The 20,682-nt window shown below is 41.5% G+C and overlaps 1 protein-coding gene across 1 annotated transcript in view; it reads right to left on the reverse strand.

Moving 5' to 3' along the window:
- DGKK (diacylglycerol kinase kappa) overlaps positions 1-15,606 on the reverse strand; it is a 169,074-nt gene extending 153,468 nt beyond the window's left edge. Inside the window, exons 1-2 of the mRNA XM_055338021.1 lie at positions 15,091-15,606; positions 14,382-14,647 (exon numbers count right to left, since the gene is read on the reverse strand). Coding sequence (XP_055193996.1) covers positions 14,382-14,647; positions 15,091-15,606 — 782 coding nt within the window. The remainder of the gene's footprint in view (positions 1-14,381; positions 14,648-15,090) is intronic.
- Between the last annotated feature and the right edge of the window lie 5,076 nt (positions 15,607-20,682).

Genomic DNA, 20,682 nt, shown 5'->3' on the forward strand with positions numbered 1-20,682 from the left:
TAAATAGGAAAACTGGGAAAGAGGTTGACACCAAAGCAAGAGGCCAGAGCCTCCTCCTTTATATGCCTTAATGTCCAGCTGCGTGTGTGTGTGTGTGTGTGTGTGTACTTATCTATTCAGCTCTTGTAGTATATATACTTGGGTATGTTCCTAAGAGTAAATGTACCAGTGTGTATCTGTGGATGTATTCTTGGCTATGCCTATGTCCCGTAAATTATTTTTCTTTTTCTTTTTTTTTTTTTGTAAATTCTTTTTCAAACCCTTGTTACAGGTTTCTGTTTTAAAACGATGCTCAGGTTAATTGTAATATGAAATAAAATAGGTACTTTTGGAGATCAGTTCTGAGCATATGGTTTATAGGCTTCTAGGGAGCTGTTAAGGGGGATATCGTATTTATTTATTTATTTAAAAGATTTTATTTATTTATTTGACAAACAGATAGAGAGAGAGGCAGAGACACAGGCAGAGAGAGAAGCAGGCAGAGGGAGAAGCAGGCTCCATGCAGGAAAGACTTGATCCCGGGTCTCCAGGATCACACCCTGGGCTGAAGGCAGCACTAAACTGCTGAGCCACCTGGGCTGCCTGGGATATTGTATTTAAATGCAAGAAATTAGTAGCAGGATCAGCCCACAACATACCATTGGCACATCAGAAAAAGGCATCATTTACTAAAGGTATTTTACTTCCATTTGTCATAATATACCAATTTTGTTAGCGCAAGGCACTTGACTGCCATCTGCAGGAAAATTGTTAGAATATATATATATATATATATATATATATATATATATATATATAATTGTATATATATAAGCCTATATATAGGCTTACTTTGTGAAAGGTATCCCCTTAAACAGGCCAGCCTTGTATAATGTACAAACTGTACAACTTTCTGTTGTGATCTTTCCTGGTTGCTATTTTAGAAAAGATAGAATTGTCTATCTTATTTAAGGAAAAAGTTGTTCCTTCTGATTGGAAACAAGATGGCTGTTAAGAGACTCCATATTCTCTTTCCTGATCAAACCATTTTCAAGATGAGTGTGCTGATCTGATCAGAGGCATTGGTAAGACAAGTTAAAGCTTTTCTCATAATTAGTAGAAAGCTATTTTGGATAATATTTGGACTGCCAAGGAGACATCAAAACTTAGTTGTTGATTCTTAATCCTCACAAGAAAGGGAGAGCCTTGGAATGGTCACACTGACGCCTAGTTCCTTTTTTAAAGATTTTATTTATTTGAGAGAGAGAGTACATAAGAGACAGATTGCAAGCAGCAGGGAAGGATAGGGGGAGAAGCAGACTCCCTGCTGAGCAGGGAGCCCTATGCGGGGCTTGATCCCAGGACCCTGGGCAGATGATTGACTGATTGAGACACCCAGGTGCCCCGACACCTAGTTCCAAATTCAAGTGCTAGCTATAGGAGAAATTTGACATCAAGTTAACGAATCAGGAGCTTTTCAATTAATGTGAAATGAATACCATAGATTAAATTCTGATTAATAGTTAAGATAGTGAAAAGGGTACCAGATGGTACCTAGTTATTTGTTTAACCTTGTTCTCTATATACTACACTGAAGTATAATATTCTTTAGTGTTGTTCTACTTGAGTGTTTGAATGAATTTGCATGTTTTGAATAACTGGCTAAATAACTCATTGTTCTCATTTTCATCAAAATTAACTATATTTATGGCCAAAGATTAACTATATTATGGCCAAAGACCACATGATCAGTACAGAGCTGCTCCTAATGGGTAGGAGCATGAGTTGCTCTCTGTATGAGTTAGAAACACTACAACCCTCTGGGAGGATATGAGGCAGCCCTGCCTACCATCACCTACAGGTAATGCACTTGAATAGCTAAGTTCATTTTTGGCAAGGTGAATATATCAAAACTTATCTGCATACCTAAAGACAGAAAGTGATGACAGCAAATATCATGGCACATTTACAAATGATCCTGAAATAAGCTAGCATTTGCAGGTTTCTTATTTTAAAAATCTATGTTTTAGACCTAATTTCTCCATAAGCTTGTAAGATATTTTTATAAAGTAGTTCAGCCACAATTTATTGAGTGGCAGGCAGTATGTTAGGCCCTAAGAGCCTTATCCTTATAGTCCTAATGGGATACACAAGCTGATAATCTTGGTATATATGGCAATTGAGAAGTTTGTATAGGGTGCTATGGGAGCCCAGAAGAAGAGCACCTAGCCCAGATGGGATACCAGTGAAGACTTGCTGGAGGAGACTGCTGAACTGAGCTGAGTCAGCAGCACATTATTGGCTTCATTTAAGAGACACAAAAGCTAAGCCATGGAAAGATTAAGCAATTTACCCCATATTGCACAGCTATGTAAAGTGGAATTATGACTAGAACCAATGTGAAGTAACTCTCAATCTAAGAAAGAGTCTAAACAATTGAACCTGGTTAAATAGTACTATTTGGATTTATTTGAGAAATTTTATTTGAAATACTATTTTATTTGAGAAGGTTCCATACTTACATGTTTCACAGACACATGCATTATGATATTAGAGAAATAACCCAAGCCTTGGCCTTCTAGGACAGTTAATTAACACCTATGCCACAATCCTGGCAACCTTTAGCTCCTCATTTTGTGGTTGCTGCAGCTTGTGACAGGAAGATGTATCACATAAAAATGAAGCATCAGCTCAACTTCCTTGGATACCAACTTTAAGAGGCCTGAGTCATTCAAATCATTCCCCAAAGTCCTTCAAGCACCAAAGGCAGCAAACAAAATTCCTGCTAATTAAATGTGTAATTGGGGTTTATTATAACTAGCATATATTAGTTTAAAGTCTCATTCACCACTGCATTGAATTGGTTTTGTCCTGTTTTTAGTTGTGCTTAATCGTCCTGTTTTATATGTGTTTAATTTTGTAGAATACTTCATATTCTTTCTGGATGCAGGCAGAGTGCAAATTTTAAATAAATAATAACAATAGATTAAATTTATGTAGAATTGACTCTTTTATGTGCTGCATGTACACTTTATAGTACACTAGGGCCCCTTACAAAATCAATGTATATGGTACATTTATGCCCATTTTATAGGACTTGGAACAATTTTGCTATTTTAAATTATTACAGAAGCTGATTTTATTATACATATTATTATAAAAATATGTAGCTCTTACTACATATTTTTAGTTATGCCTACAATTTACTTGGTATAGTATCCTTGGTCAAGAATACAATCTCCCATAATAAAAACGTTCCTATAAGCAAAGACAGTGCACATTATGACAATCCACTTTATGAGGCCTATTGTAACACATTCTTGGGGTGTGGGATAGGGAGGAACTCTCCAGAATGGCTATGTTTCCAGGAGAGTATTATTAATTTATGGAATGTTTTAGGCCAAATTTTAAACTCTGACTTGCTTCTTTTTCCTATTCAATGTCTTCCTACATCACCAGCACCTTTGCTAAGAAACCAGGAATAAACAGGGAGTGCAAACTTATTTTCCCCTTAGCTTAAAATAAACAATTAGAAATGTACATCAACAATTAGAGATGTACAACAATTACAAACCCATAGGATAGAAAAGGACTAATGAAACACTTCTTGTATTTACATCAAATATTAGACTTTCATTTAAGATTTCATCAATAAAATATTAAAAAGATTCTACTGCTAAGAAGGTTTTAAACATATTAGGTCAGCTGATCCCCAAAAGTCCATTTCAGGACACTTCATGGATTCCCATCAAGGCTTCTTACTTTTGCTATAGAAAACTCTGTGATATGAAATAGAAAAAATATCGTAGAGAAAGCAGACCAGCCACTTACAAAAGTGCAAAGGAGGCCCAAAATGATAGAAAAAAGATACTAGATAATATGATTCTTTTCTTCCACTTTTAACTTTAGTAGTTTAATTTGGAATTTGGCATACAAAGACATTGAAAGTTAGTTTTTTAATTATATGCTCCATCAACCAATCCTTGGCTTCAGCCATGCTATTTTACTAACCAACAGCCCTCTAATGGCTGTATGTCATCAGTTGGATGAAACACACAATCTTGTCAGTTGACTTCAAAGTTTCAATAGGACTTTGTCCACTTGATTTTCCACATTATTTCAATGTGTACTCTATGATTCTATTCGAGTGGCCATTTTTTTTCTTGTTCCATTTACTATACCAAAGGCCTTGCTCTTCTGTCTGTTGGCCTTAGCCACACCTGCCCAATTCAGGGATAACCTCACTTCTACTGTATAGCGTCACTGCTTAATTTAATTCTTGTCTTCTCTGGGTTTGAGGAGGATATATTGGGAACAATATACCTCACTTACCTCAAACAACTTTATATTTTTCCCTTACATTTCTTTTTTAAGTAAAGATTTTATTTATTTATTCTTGAAAGACACACAGAGAGGCAGAGACATAGGCAGAGGGAGAACCAGGAACCAGGAGAACCCCTGCAGTGAGCCTGATGTGAGACTCTATCCCAGCATCCCCGCATCATGACCTGAGCCTGAGCCGAACACAGATGCTCAACCACAGAGCCATCCAGGCACCCCTCCCCTAAATTTCTTATACCAAAGTGAATTTGCTATCAGTCATTCCCTCACATATGAATCTAATCCACCTCTGAAAACTTGTTGATAGTGACTTTTGGATAGTGGGAAAATTTATTCCATTATTCTATGTTGGAAAAGTAATAATGCATTCCCATTTCATCTTAAAAACTCCAACCAATTTCTCCCAAATATCAGTAAAATACTCTAAAATACCCATGTAACAATCCTCCAAATATGTATCCTATTGTAAAGCATCTTATATACCAATTACATAACTATAAAACATTTAATGAGCTAATTAACAAATATTTTTATGTGTAGTTCACAGTGATGCTTTGCTATACTGGATACAAAACAAACAAACAAAGAAAACCCCAACAAACAAACAAACTACCTAACAAAGCAAGCAAGCTTTCAAACTGCTTGGGAATATCTATGTTTGTTTTTCCATCATTAGAAGATGAGATGGACAAACTCTTAAAAACTTTAGTGCCCATGAGGGATGATGGAAAGGCAAAGTAAGGCTTTTCCAGGCATTTCTAGAAAGACTATTCACTAGTGAAAAGCAGTATACTAAGAAAACCACAAAGCAGCCACCAAATGGATGCTTTGATTCCACGTGTAACAAAGAAATGCCCTGGAGATCTAGTCACCAATTTGAGAACATTAAAGCAAAAGAGACCAGGACAATGCCAAAATTATTGTTTTAATTAGTCTTAATGGTCAAGCAGAGTAAGATGAGGGCATGAGAAAGGGACAGTAATATACAAATTCTGAGTAAGAGAAAAGTTATGGTCTATTCAAGCCTGGCAGGAGGGAAACTGTCACTGAAAGCATTAATTGAAGTTACTGAGAAGGGCACAAACTTGTTAATTTTCTGAAATCAATAGTCTCATTCTGTAGCCTCATTTACTCTTTACTTTCCTCTTTGCTGTTCATGCTTAGTTGTTTTAATAAAGCTACATCACATTGTTTCTTTTATATGGCAAAGGACTTGTGCAGTGATGTAAATAAACCAAGAAATAGTATGTTCAAGGTACATAATAAACGCAAATGACACCGGCTGAGGGAAACTTACTAATCAAGGTAAAGCAGGGACTACTGTTAGACGTGGTGTTCAGAGGATCCTGCTTAATGCTGGAGCCAGCTTCATAGAGTGAAGAGTCAAGTGAGAGTGGGGGGACTCACTTGACAGAGCCCAAGTTAAATAGAAAAGAAACTTTCCTGGTTTCAAGGGTCTCTCCTCAGAGCCAAGGAGATTAACAATTTTGTTTTTACTCAGGAGGTACCTTTCATTTCTTGCCTCAGAAGGCAAAATCCCAGAAGAGAATAGGTAGAGACCTTAGCGGCAGGTGAAGGCAAATGAATGAATATCCAGGATTCTGGAAGTACTTAGTTGAGCCCTGCAAGCAGTGCTTACCCCGCCTCCTACTCCTGGAGGCAGAGGTAGGCTCATTCCTCAGGTCTACCGCCTTTTGTTTTGGAAGAATTCTGCAAAGCTCTGGGTTGTAGCATCACGCTAATCTCTCAGAATCCCCCAGTATCATGTGCCTTGCCCTGTGCTAGGAGGAAACCAAGGAGGTAGGTGGGAATCCCTGTGCTCAGGGTCTGAAATCTCTTTTACAATCACTTTAAAGAAAAAAAAAAGACTTAAACAGAAAATGCCTGCAATGCTTTGGAAGATGAAAATCTCCAAGTGCTACACTACAGACTTTGATGTTACTCAATACCACATTACACTCGCCTTTTACATTTTCAACCTCGATTGGATTGTATACAGTTTATTAACTCTCTCAAATTTTTACCACATTTGGTTAATGAAAGTCGAATGAATATTCTATCTCCTTATAATTGTTGATAATGTCTTCAAACAAAAGTATTTCCCTTCTGGGTAGGAGGAACCCAAATGAGCAAGGTTTGTAACTGTGTGTTAAAGAGACAAAACCATTAGTGCATTTTTGCATATGGTTAAAAGTGGCCCAACAGAGTCTTAGAAATTTAAATTTAGATATTCCTGTTGGGAATTTAACAGTGAGAAAGGTGTGGGTTTTGCCCTGGGTCTCCCGCTTCAAGTCAAAATCATGAAAGCTAGTTGGATAAATGAAATCTGAATGTCTTTTCTGGATGTCTAAAAAAAGTGCACTTAGTAAATGTGAGTTCAAACTGCCAATTGTATATGCGACAATGTATACCCTCATTGCTTTACACTGCAAGAATATCTCTGAACATTTCTGTTTCCGGCATATGTTTATCAATCAGATCATACAGGCAGGCATTTGACTGGATAAACTTTAGGCTAAAATTAACAGTTGTTTCCTAAATACGGTGTAGAACAATGCCTATGATCTAATAATTAAGTGGGGGAGGTAATGAGTAGGGGAGAGCCTGAGACACAATTGTACATTCCTTTAAAGTCTTAACTACTCTAGATTACAAGCACATATAAGCATATTTTCAGGGAAAATAAATAGAAAAAATATCAACAAAATAGCAATTATCTCTTGATACTTAATCTTGAGTAGGTGGGGTGCTACATTATTTTTTATTTATTTTTGGAAGCATTTTTGATTTCCCAATTTCTCTGAAATTAAGATACATCTCCTTTCTTTGATTACACAAAATTTTTATTTAAGAAGAGGTATGCTGAGGAAACTGACTATTTAAATGAATGCGTCAGCAAAACTTCTAGTAAAACAAATAATCGCTCCCCCCCATATCTGTTTTGGTAAGTGGCATCTCCTTTATGAGTGTGGTTTAAAGGAGCCTTATCTCTATGACTCTCCCCCCATGAAATCCTCAGTGCTGAGCATAGAGGATATAAAACAGGTACTCAATTTAATTTTTAAAAAAGTAAATGAATTAAAAACTTTAGAAAACATTGAGTCTTAGTTTCTGCTTATAAATCTAACTTACAAACTTTATGTATTTGTGAAAATCAAACCCTTTGTAACTCTAGAGAACAAACATTTAAGTGAGCACATGATCAGACAACCACCTTGAGAAACCTATTATTGAGCTGGCTAAGGGTCCTTCTCTGCTAGGTAAGTGTGGGTCTAATTTGGAAGTTAATAGAGCGTCATTGCTTGAATTTCTATAGCGTTAGAGGGGGAACAATGACACAGCTAATCCCCCAAATCATTTCTGTTTGGTTGGGAAAGGTGGTATATGATTTTTTCCCCTGGAAGGTTTGCTTTCCTATAATTTTGTTTTCCCTGGGCATGGTTTGCCTTTCCGGAGTGCACAGCCTGAGTGACGGATGGGGAAGGTAACCAGAAATGCGTTGCACTTGGGACAGAGGGAAACCAGCCTGGGATTAAACATTTACTACCCTTCAGCCTCAGGTTCTGAATTTAAGGTTCATTGGCACGGTTCTAGAATGATATTACCTTTTCTTTGTATAATATTTCCTAGTAAGTCTTTAGAGTGGGGTAGGTGTAGAGAGCACTTTTTCTTAAAAGACAAGCTCTTCTCTCTCCCTTCCTCTTTTTTTTTTAATTGCTCTAGGGGAATTAAGTTTAATGACGTTGGTGAGATTGTGTCCAGCATGCTTTAGGTTAGGAGAATTTCTTTTTCTCTTATCATTCTTTTCTGACTTAGTTTTCCTTGTGGATGTGGAAAGGAATAAACTCAATTGATTTTAGTAAAATTGAAGGCATCTCTTATGATGATGGAAGGATTTTTCTTTTGAAAAATGTCTGGGGGCAAAAGATCCTTTGCTTTCAGTGGGGTTGTGTGAGCACATCTTAGGTTTGGAGGATTTCCATTTTTTAAAAAAAAAATAGGTTTTGTGAGTGCAAAACTATAAGGGCCACTGGTTTTAGTGAGATTGGGAACCCTCCTGGTGGGGTGGGGGAATTTTCTTTCATTTCCTTTCAAATAAAGAGTTAATTTGGAAGAAATAAGATTGAGCACACCGTTCTGTAAAAAGAATTTTATTTTATTTCATTAAAAAATACTTGAAGGCTGGGAGATAAGTAAGGGTTTGGGTGAGATTGGGTGTATCTCCCCTTGAAGAAGCTTTAGAAAGAGATTTTGTGGGGGATTTTTTTTTCTCTTTTTGGTTGAGGTAGAGTGGGTTGATCATCAGGAATAATATGCATTATTGTCAATAAAGGATTGGTGTACCTTCCCTGAGAAGAATTTTTTCTTTTAAAAATTGTCCCTTAATTTTATTTTCATCTACCTTTCATTCCTTTCCATCCTCTCTCTCTACTCCCTTCCTTTACCACACTTTCCCTCCCCTTCCACCTCTCTTTCCCTCACCCCTTGGCTCTCTTCCTTCCTTCCTTTTTTTTTTTTTTTGTTTGTTTGTTTGGAGAAAAATGTTCAGGGACTTTGGTGAGTTTGGGGCATTTTCATTTGCTAAAAAGGTTTCTCTGAAAATATCCTATTCATTTTTCCCCTTCTTTCTCCCTAATCCTAAATGTATTTTCTTGTTTTGAGAAAAAAAGGGGTTCTGTTGAGGCTAGGGACAACTTGGTTTTGTTTCTGTTTCTCTCTCTATTAATTCCTCCAATTTTTAAATTTCCTATATTAAGAATTAAGCTTTGGGGTTTGAATAAATTCAGATCATCTCCCACTAGAAGGATTTCCTTTTATTTTTTTCTTCTTTAAAGAATTGACATTTGTTTTTGCTGTATCTTGACAAAAAAAGTTCATGTGCCTTTACAAGGCTGGAGCATTTCTCTTTTAAGAGGATTTATTTTTTATTTATTTAATTTTAAATTTTTATTTTGTTTTGATTTCATTGATGTATCCCCTCCACCAACACACGTCTTTCCATTATTGATTTTTCTTTTAAATCTTAAAAAATTGTATTTTGAGAATAAAGTTCATGTGCTTTGGTGAGGATGGGGCATCTCCCCTTGGCAGGGGAATGATTGATCTCTTTTGTTTCTTTTTTCTCCATTTCTGGGAATTAAAAATTTACCATGTTTGGTAAGATCAGGGGCCCAGTCCTTAAATATTTCTTTCTTTTTCACTCAGCATTTTGTTAAAACATTTGTGTGTTTCTGGGATGGAAGGATTGATAAGTTTCATGGACTTTGATGATTTTGAACATATCTGCCATTAAAAAGACTTCCTTTTTGTTTGTATTTCCCAAAGAGAAAAAATCAGGTGGTGAATAAAAGTTATTTTCCTTGGTGAAGTTGGAGGCCCTGCCCTTAAGAGGATCCCCCTGTCTTTTGGTTCCTTTTTAAAATTTTCTTTTTTCCTTATGTATTCATTTGTTCCTTTGTTTATTTGTGGGAAGACAGTAGGTTCATTATTTTGCAGTTGGAGGAGTGTGATCTCTTTTACACATATTTTTAAGAATTCAGATTTAACATACTACAAAATTCACCAGGAAAAGTATACGAAGTCAGTGTTTTTTAGCATATTCACAGGGTTGTGTAGCCATCACCACTATCTAATTTCAGAACATTTTTATCATCTTCCAAAGAAACTGTATCCTTTCACCATCACCCACACTTCCCCCTCCTTCTCTCAAGCCCTAGGCTATGACTTATCTACTTTTCAGTCTCTAAGGCTTTGCCTATTCTGGACATTTCTCCCCAAACAACTTTAGGGAGATTTGGTGAGACTCCCCTTTGGGAGATTTATATTTGCCCCATAATTTTTGCAAGGGATTGGGCATGAGTGGTGGGGTGAAAATCAAGTTCATAAATTTCATGGATTTTTAAAGGCTAGAAATATTGTTGACCTTGAGGTGGTTTCTCTCTTTTCCTCATTAATTTTTCTCTTGGGGACATAAGTTTCATGGCTTTTGATGAAGGTGAGGAACACCTACCTTTAGAATTTCTTTCTTTTTTCTTAAAATAATTTTTAGGGGAGGGATAAGTTTCATTATCTGGGGTCACTGTTCCTTTCTTTTTTAATTTGTAAATTTGTTTTTCTATTTTAAGAATAAGGTTTACTTGCTTTGGTGATGGTAGGGCATCTCCCTTTAGGAATGGATGCTTTCTTTTTTTAATCCTTAAAATTAATTTTTTTCCACTGAGGGAATTATGGTCAGCAGTCTTTAGAAAGGTTGGGCATCCTATCCCTAGCAGAATTTCTATTTATTTTCTTTCCAAAAAAAAAAAAAAAGGGTCTTTGGGAGTAATAGGTTCAGGGACAAGAGGTTCAGGGTCTTGTGTCTCTGCCTCTTATCCTTCCTTCTCAGACTCCTGTTCTAGGATGGCCCCCCGCTGGGAGCATCAGACTGGGAACAACAATTGCTGCTTTGAAAAAAATCCAGGCTGAGGGAGTGTCAGCTTACAAATTGTTCTTAGGCAAATGAGGATCCAATGTGTCACAGAAAGCCCTATGTTGGATTTTTTTTTTCAAAAAACCACGTTAGATAAATTAATAGTTATATCCTATTAGGCGGCAAGTTTTATTTTTGCCTTCTCCCACCCTGCTGCCTTCTTCAAGGGAAATAGAGTTAATAATGTAGAGCAAAGCATTCTACAAACTATAAAGTACCATACCAGCAGAAGGGATTAAATAATCCTTATTATAATATCCCTGAATGGTTTCCTGGCCTCTATGGATTTCCCCCTTTTCCTTGGGAGCACATTGGGCAATAGATCAGCCTTTCATTTTGGGCTGTAGATGTGCAGATGCCCCTGTCAGAGATTTTAATAAACACATAAGAATCATATTCTCAGAAAAGAAAGATGACTGACCATATATCTCATTATCTTTTCTAGAATATACTGCAGCAAAAGCTCAGGATCTCTCAGAATATACCAAATAAATCAGATGGTTTCATCAAAACCTGGCAAGGAGCGGGGGAACGAACCTAAGAGGAAAGAAAGTAATTTCATCCTGACCTTCAACAGGTTAAACATTCGATTTTACAATCCCAAAGCTGTTTCTAGTCACTGCAGATATTCTGTTCACTTAGGAAAAAAATTTATTACCCCTGAAACCAACAACATCATCACTAGTCTGCTGCTGTTGGGACTGCAGAGGATAAGGACACTTTCCAAACCATTTTTTTAATTGTTGGTAATTTGCTTTTTAATTATGGTTCTAACATCCATTCTGAAAAGGAAAAGATTGACTGCATTTCCTCAAAGGCTATGTATTCCAGGCTATTTAAATAAGCATTTACTTCTCACTCAGAAATCAATGAGAATACATTTTTATTCATTCACAGCAGCAGTCTCTATGTTGTTATTGGAAATGGAATTGATAGGCTTCAAGCTTCAGTGAGTGTTTACTGAGCAAAAATAGGGATGGCTGAATTGTACTAGGTATTGAGGGGGAGAGACAGCACCTACCTTTGAGAAGCTCAGAAATAAGTAAAATGATAAAGTATTCAGGCAAGAATGACCAGATATTATATAAACAAATGCTTGCTACTTTGCAAGAAAGTGTGCGCAAAAAATACCAGAAAACTGCTCTGGTATGGTGTGGGGTGTAATGGTAAATGGCAAGTGATCTCTATCATATACCCCTCCCCATCCCAGAAATAAAAGCCACAAAAGTGTATTTCTTTTCAGATTTTCTACAGTCACCTGTATGGTGTGATTATAATTTCATAGCTAGTCAAACCCAACCAATAAAAACATAAATTACCTTTCTTCAACCATAGGTGAGGGCAGGGAAACAAATATAGGACACTTCATATAAGCCCCACTCCCCCCAAGCAAGTCATAGCATTGTTAAAGAATCAATTCACACATCCTTACTTACACTTGCTGCCACCAGGTGGGAGACCATGGCTCATTTCCTGGAAATCAAAACATTTTAGAAAGGAAGGAAATAGACAGGTTTGCTTCACAAGACTGTGTTATCCTGGTATCTATTTGGAAAGATGACATGAGCCCCCTTTCCTTAATCTCTACCCTCATGACTGGCATTGATTTTCAACCAACAGGTTCTGAAACCTGAAAAGAGAGCAGCCTATACACTGGAAGATGTTGGGTTATTTTCTCGTTTTTTTTTTTTTTTTTTTTTTTTTTTTTTTTTTTGCCTGCAATACCAGTCAACAAAAATTATCTAGGAGAAACCTGCAGTCACATCCAAACATGTCTTTCACTCATTTCATCCTTTGACCTCTCAGACTAGTTTCATGCTACTGGTACTGACTGTGCCTTGCCATGCAGGATTTCACTGTATTATTACAGCTGAATTTTGTTATGATCTCTGAGCCTGTGTGTGTTTCCCCAAGCCTGCCTCAAGGAGGCAGTGTCTGAGAACATCACCTCCTCAGCTAAGATGGCAACCTGTTTGCCTTGAACATGAAGATGCAAATCGGCTGGCTCTGGGCACTGTTTGCCTGAGGAGGATGCAGCAGAGAACAGTCATATCACTGAAAATCAGATGTTCTTATCGGCACCAGAGAGCAATTATATAGCAGCACCTTGGGTGTTGAAGAGGGGTTTGGTTCCCAGTAATCTGAGCATTTATCCAGATCCTTTGCATCCTTCAAAATCATCTAGAGCCACTGATGGGTTCATCTGCATGACCCTCTTAGCGAATGGTCAGGGTTCTTCACCCCATTCTAAAAGATAAATGACTAACTCTACCAAGGGCAAAGCCAAACCTTGGGCGGGGGTCCGAGTTCCCTGTCAGGGCTGCCAAATGCCTCTGGGTCAGTCCACCAGCACTCTGAGAGGGCACTATGTAGAGGAAGTTAACCTGATTCCTCTTACCTGGATCCTCCTTATCTGTCTGGCAACAGATATTTTCATGTCAAGCTCGTGGGATATGCTCCCCCACTGTCACAGGGCTCATCCAAGCAGCTTCTGGCCTCCAGTCAGTCTTTCAGGGGCGGAAGAGGCCATATATTTGCTGGACATCCTGGAAATTAAGTCCCCAGGTGTCAGTTTCTGAACCATGTTTCCAAAATCTCACTTAAGAAGGCCATAGCTCAGGTGGTCCCTGCTGGTCTCCCTCCCACCAGCCTCAAGGCAAACTCTTCCAAAAAGACCAGAGCACATATCAGGTTAGGGTGATCTCTGATCTGCACGCCCTTTCCTTTCCTGAGATCACTGAAGGAAAGGACTGCAGCAGGGCGGGGCGGGGGGGATCCACACCCTGATGAGAGCCGGTTTGTTGGATTAAAAAACAACTTGTTTTAGTCTCCTACAGTCCTATTTTATTTATTTTTAAACCTCTGCACTTTTTTCCCCTGTGAAACTTTTCACTTTAGTCTTCCTCTTATTCAGTCATTTATCATTGCAGTTATTTTGCAAACTCAAGCCTCCCTACTCATAACTCAGGAAGCAACCAGCGCTTCCATTTCCATTTCGCGTTGCCAAGTTCTGCCCCCTTCCCCTACATTCTACAAGTGTGCGTCCGAAGCAGAAGGATTCCAGAGCCCCGTCCCTACGCCCTGCCAGGCAGCAGGACGGACGGGTACTGTTGGTGTGGTGTGTTGTTTCTGTGTTTTGTTTCGTAATTTTTTTCCTCTTGCAGGGGAAGCTAAATCAAGGTGTATCTATGCATTATCATTGTATTCACAGTCCCGTGGAACGAAGTTTAGGGGAAAGAGTAGGGGGAGTACAGAGAAAGCAAGAAAGACAAACAGACTCCAGCTGAAGAGCCAATGGGGTTTCAGGGGGTCCAAGGCAAACAGAGAAAACCTTCTTCCTTCCTCCTCCCCCCACCCCCGCGGGTGCGCGAGGATCCTCCACTCGTCTTCTCCAGGCAAAGCGCAATGTTTAGGAAGGCATCTCTGAAAACTGGAAGAGATGAGGACTTCCATTCACACGCTCTCAAATACCAACTCCTATTTTGGTGTATCTAAACCGGGACTCCGGTACCATTCCAACTGGCCCCTGTGCGGGATGCCAGTCACCCGTTTGTGACGCGGACCATCACCATATCACAGTGTTTGCACCTACCTGCCGGGAAATCCTGCAGACAGATGGAATGGTGGCTTCGACACAATCATCCTCTCCCCCTCCTCCCCAGCGAACCCTGCCCTTCCCCTGCAGTGCGCGTGGGCGCCGCCCATCCCCTCATCCCCACCCTGAATACCAGCTCCCAAGCAGCCGGCGGAGGCGCGGGCATCTCCTTGGAGAGCCGCCAGATGCGTCCCTGCTGATAACCCCCCTCCAGTGTCAGGGAGGGGGCTAAGCTGACGGCTGCGGTTCCGCATCTTGGGCCTCTGCGGCAGTGACCGCGGCTAAGAGGTGTGTCCCCCCCCATCATCCCCACTCAGTCCCATCTCTGTACCCAGGGCCGGCCCCAAATACTTCTCTAGGTCTCTTGCGCTCCCTGAGGACGTCTTCCACCTCTTTTTCAAGATATAGGCGCTCACTGCACTGCCACTTCTTCCCATGCGGAAAACTGCTCCGACTCCCAACCCGTGCAGTCACCCTGTTTCTAGCCCCAACAGCCCACTCTCGCTTCCACATGTTGCTTCCCGCCTCCCAACCATTTCCCACTCCCCCGGGCTCCTCCATCCCCGCATCTCTCCGCGCATCTTTGCCAGTCGGTGGCAGCCAAATGGGATGCTTAGGGTACCCAGAGTCCCACGAGCTTGATAGCCATCGGCCTCGTTTTCCTTCTCCCTCCACCCTACCCGCCCCAAGGGGGTCGTTTTCTTACCTTTATACTGGAGAACAGCACTGGTGTTCGGGGTGATGATGAGGTCTTTAGACCCGTCTCTGGAGCGACCACCGGACACGGCAATAGACGTGCTGCTGGGCTCGGCTCCCTACGGGACTCGGGAGCCAACTCAGGGCAGGACTCTCTGGCTGGTTCTGGGGCTGGTTCTGGCGCCGGCTTGGGGGCCGGTTCTGTGCCTGGTACTGGAGTTGGCTCAGAGGCCGGTTCTGTGGCTGGTTCTGAGGCTGGTTCCGGAGACAGCTCGGGGGCGGGTTCCGTGGCTGGTTCTGAGATCCGTTCTTTGTCGAGTTCTGTGGCTGGTTCTGGGGTCGCCTCCGGACAGGGTTCTGGAGCAGGCTCTGGACAGAACTGTGGTGCCGGTTCTGGCGAAGGCGCGTGGAGCAGTGGAGGAGCCCGCGGCGGCGGCCACGGCGGCGGCGGCTCTGGAGACTCCGCGGGCTGCTCTCCATCCTGAGGCGGGGCAGTGCCCTGGGCCGCGGCAGCTCCACGGTCCATGGCCGCACACCGCCTCAGGTCCGGGCAGCTTGTGCCCCTGAGCTCGGAGGGCTAAAGTACCCTCGGGCACCCCGCCCACTCCTGTTCGACGACCCCTTGCAGGGTGCCAAACTTTCCCCCGCCCCGCTCCATGGCTGGCTCCTCTCTGAGGTCTAACCCAGGGGCGCTCCGCGTCTCCCAGTGCTGGAACACGCCCCTCGGTGAGCGCACACCTCTTCGTAAGCAGCCACGGGCCAGATGGGCGGGAAGCAGAGGGGCTTGCGAACGCGGACTGGACAGAGTGCTTGATGACCTCCTAGCGACGTGCGGGAGGGGAGGGGGGGAGACAAAACAGGGGAAGGGGGAGTGAAACGGCGGGGGGGGGTGCTGTTGGAGCCCAGCCGTTTAACCCTTTGGTGACGTGAATGCAAATAAATAAATAAATAAATAAATAAAATAAATAAAAAGCCAAAGGCGAACTTGAGGGTCTTTGCAATACCTCAACCATTCAGCTGTGAGCTGCGGCTCATTAACAGCTTGCATCTTGTATCTGCTCTCTCACCTCTGCAGCAGGTGAGCCTAGCCTCGGACCAACCTCCTGCCCCCCATCTCCAAACCTCTGTGGGCAAGTAATCCTCTTTTCTACCCCGGGAAAAGAAATTAAGCGGCGCGGGGTTGGGGTTTGTGTGTGTGTGTGTGTGTGTGTGTGTGTGTGCGCGCGCGCGCGTTCAGTCCTTTGGATTGAAGTACAATTTGCCGCCTCCCCCCACCCCCGCCTCAGTTTTTGCAGTTTTGAGCTTCGCCAGATCTGAGGGGTTTGCCGTTGGGTACAGGGCTTGAGGTGCTTCGGGAAAGGTGTGTGATGAGAAAGAGCTGGAGCCCTGGCTTCCCACAGCCTGCAGATGTAGCTAGCCCCTAGAGCGAGGCAAGAGTTCCCTGGGAAGCAGCGGCGAGGCTGCGCGCTCCTGAGCGAAGGCTTCCCTCGCTTCTCGGCGGCGATTCGGGAGTCAGCCTGGCTCGCCCAGGCCATGGGAGACTGCCTTTTGCTTGTAGCCGGACTTTCCAGGCATCAGCAGGACTTTTTCCTGAACTTAGTGTGTATGTGTGTGTCTTGGGCTGGGGGAAATTCACTGCGCCACCCACACCTTCTTCACCTCCTGATACCTCAATAGCACTCTGACATTAGGTATGGAAGATTCTCTTGAGAAGAGTCCAGCTGGTCCCTGCCGCAGCACCCTTTCCACCTCCTCGACAGACTTTAGAAGATCTCACGACTTTCAGTCACGTACACACACATACACACCATCGTCTCAGACAGACGTAGACTTCAGACGCCAATATATTGCAAAATTGCAATTAAGAATTGAGAAGGCCACCCGTTAAGCCACTGCTGTGTGGGGGCTGGGAGAAGTACCTATAAACCTAATTTGAAATATGACAAGTGAATTTATCTCTGACACACAGTATTGCATTTGTGGATGGCAGCCCTCCTTCTGCAGCCCCTCCTCTCGCCCTCTACTCCCACACCATATCCTTCACTAATCCCTCTTCTTTTGCCAAATGACACTGACCCACCCAGAATTTTCTAGAACCTGCCGCATTTTTCTGTTCCCTACACCACCTCCCAGCAGTAAATAATAGAGCAGAAGACAGCCTCACCTAGCCACCCCCCACCACCTCCAAAGACCGGAATCCCCGAAGTGATCTGCATTTCCCAGATCCTCACTGTAGCATTGAAGCCCAAGCCCACCCTTCCGGAGAAGGGTTACACTCCTAGGCAGTTACTAAACTAGTATCAGGACCATCCCTAATCTCTGGGGCTGGGGAAACCCAGTAGAGGTGAGTTCTCTCAAGCCTCTTGCTGCTGACAGACCTCCTTCCAGTAAATCCACACAAAGAGTTCATCTTCTTCACCCTCCTTGGGCTTTTTCTCCTCTCTTCCATCCCACATGTAAGCAGCCAAGCTGCTTTTAACCTGGAGTTCAGTTCCGAAACATGCAGATGTCAGATCTGACCAGCCAGTATGCCTGTGCTTGGAGCTCACTTCTCAGGCTTTCAGACTTTGGTCCTTAGAAGGGGTCAATATCTCACATTTAAATCTTATTTTCAAAAAAAAAATAAATAAATCTTATTTTCACCAAACCCTGGCACATAATTAAAAAGACTGCAGGTGAAGGAGTCACTGATCAGGATGGCCTCCTGGGTTAGAGAATAGCAGGGTGGGGTTTGGCATAGACCCCGTGTCATCAAGCAGGACACCACCAGGGGATAAGTTGGAGCTATTGCTTTATGTATGTTCGTTGATACTCTTGTCTATAATTCTATACTTAATCACAAGGAGTCCAAAATTTATGATGTAAACACTTGCTGCAAGGTCACTTTGAGAGTCAATGCTAAAATAGTTGTTGGAGCATGTTTTTTTTGCTACACTAGGGTGAGTTATATACTGTCTGGGTTTAATTATGATTAATTTAATTTTTAAGACGTTTCTCAATACATCACAAGCTGCCTTATTGCTTTGTGTTATAAGGTTGTGTTTTGCTTTTTAGTCTCCCTCCGGCCAACATTGAATACCATGCTTTACATGGGACCACTGTGGGGTGTGGGGTGGGGAGTTAGAGTTCACTGGTGCCTGACTTAGGGAGACACTGTTGCTGCATCTTATCTCTACTTTCCTCTCCCCCATAGTTTGCTAGTCTCTTAACTGAGAAAGCTTTACTGAGATGCTTGTGCAGATGCTTGTGTAGATGCCCACCTAACCTGGGGCTGAGTTTATAGTAAGGATTCAGGAGATGTCTGGTAAGTGGATGATTCATTGCAAGGTTATCAGTTAGAATGTCTTTTTTTCCCTGCATTGCTTTTTAGCAGGATTTGATATTTCAAATGATTGATGATCTCTTAAAAGGCTCTTTTCTAATTGAACAATACTTGTGTAAAGGCCAAGAGCTGCATAAGAATAAGAACGATGTCCATTTTCAGACAAGTTTTGAGTGGATGTCCCAGGGCAGATATGGTCCTTAATGTAGGGCTATAGGGCATATTATATGTTACCCGATTGGGCTAAATGAAGGATAGATCAGTAGAGTGGGCTCAAGTTTTGTAATGCATAATGTGCTACCTCATCCCCATGCCCCACATTTATCCTTATTCCACCCAAAATAATGCTCATCCAAGCCAGCACAGATATCTTTTAATTTCAGGCATACTGGGAATTCTGGAAAGCTAAAGGAGAGAAAACTTGAAAAATGTGGCAAAATTAAAGCTTTTGTTTCTTCTTTTTCTTCCATCTTCTTTTAATTATTGAACGAAACAGTGACATTGTAGAGCTAGAGTGGAAGCCCTTCCCCCTCCCTTGACCAACAGTTTCAATTTCCCTACCACTCCCCCTTTCGAGCAATTTAGAAAAGAAATAGGTGCCTCTCCTGAGTCTTAGCAGCTGCCAACCTCCCCCATTCCTGCCACCTCAGCAATGTGCAAAGACAAAATAGCAACCTTTATAATATTCTACCAAATAAAATAGAGACGGGATGAAGAACAGCATTTACAGAGAAGGTAGAGAATTCTGACAATTAATTTAGATGGGATTAACATGCAAACTTGTTATCCTTCCCTTGCTCTAGTCTCCTAGGATTTAATTGATACAGGACTGGGAGTTAAAAAGTTAATACTTTGCATTCATAGAATGCCTTTGATTTTTAAAGCACTTTCATATATATTATCTCACTTAAGCCTCACAACAAATGTGTGAGGCAAAGCAAGTCTGGACTTCTATCCCACACTCCCACCCCCTAAACTTTTATAGACGAGAAAACATAAGTCCAGTGAGATTAAGTGATATGTCTTAGGTCACAGAGAAAATTAATGGTGGAACAGACATTTAAAACTTGTGTCATTCAACTCCCAGTCCAAGGAGACCAGAGCTAGTGCTGAGTTGGGGGTTGCAAGACAGGGGCTGTGTAAATCCTCTGTATTATGAAGTGGGACGTCTGCCTTAACACCCTTCTATTTCTCAAGCCTGTAAGAGGAGGAGTGATTCTTACATATTTACCTCGAGGTTTCTCAGCTCTCATTCTCTCTCTTTCTGGATGGTAGTTAATGATCTGTAACCAAGCTCACTATAGGAGGTCCCTGTTTAAAGGAACCTTTTTGAATATATATGTGATATAATAATCCACTCCGAGTATACTCATTTTATTGGTTCTGTTTTTATATTTCCTTGAAGTTAAGGACTCCACAGTTAAGATACATTTACTGCCTGTCTGAAATATATACAGCCCTTTTAGGTGCCATGGGGAAGAAGAGGGGGCAGAAATATTACACACAATCCCTTCCCTCAAGAATTATTAGAATTTGGTGGTTGAGATGAACCAGATACAGGTGAAAAACAATCCAAACACAGATGTTAGTTTATGATCGTGACACCACGCTTTGTACTTTTGTGTGTGGGTGGGATGGTGGGGACAAAGTGTGATGGTGTGGAAAGGAAATTGCAAAGGGAGTCAGGAAATCTGGCTTCAGGTTATGCTGCTACCACTAAAGTCACAAACCTTACACAAGTCACTTAATATCTTTGGGCCTTAAGTTTTCTCACCTGAAAAATGGAGGGGTGGTGGTGGTGATAAAGTTGAACTTGATCAGCGAGCTTTGAAGTCTGTTTTAGCACAAAGTATCTGTGACACTGTGAGTGATTCAGCAAAAGCTTTGTAGAAGGGGGGTATATCTTGAAGAGGGTCTTAAATGGTGCAGTTAATGTGGATCTACAAAGAGGAAGTGAAAAGACATTATAGGCAAGGAGAGGAACAAGAATTGAAACCTGGTAGTGAGAACATGCCAGGCTGATAGAGGTAGACAGATCATACCAAGGATTGATGAGAAATAAGGTAAGAGCAGAGTAAGTGGTAAGAAGTGGAGATGTAAAGGCTTTAAATGCCAGACTGAAAGGTTTGAGGATTTGATTTTAAATGTTATCAGGAGCCAGTGAAGATTGTTTGAGTATGGGGGTGATAGGGTAGAACTAACCGGTGAGAAAAATTATCCTTGATGTTATACTCAGTTCTAGAATCATCTACAAATCTACATTACCCCCCTTGAGCAGGT

This window comes from Nyctereutes procyonoides, unplaced genomic scaffold (assembly GCF_905146905.1).
Source record: "Nyctereutes procyonoides isolate TBG_1078 unplaced genomic scaffold, NYPRO_anot_genome, whole genome shotgun sequence".
Taxonomy (NCBI): Eukaryota; Metazoa; Chordata; class Mammalia; order Carnivora; family Canidae; genus Nyctereutes; species Nyctereutes procyonoides.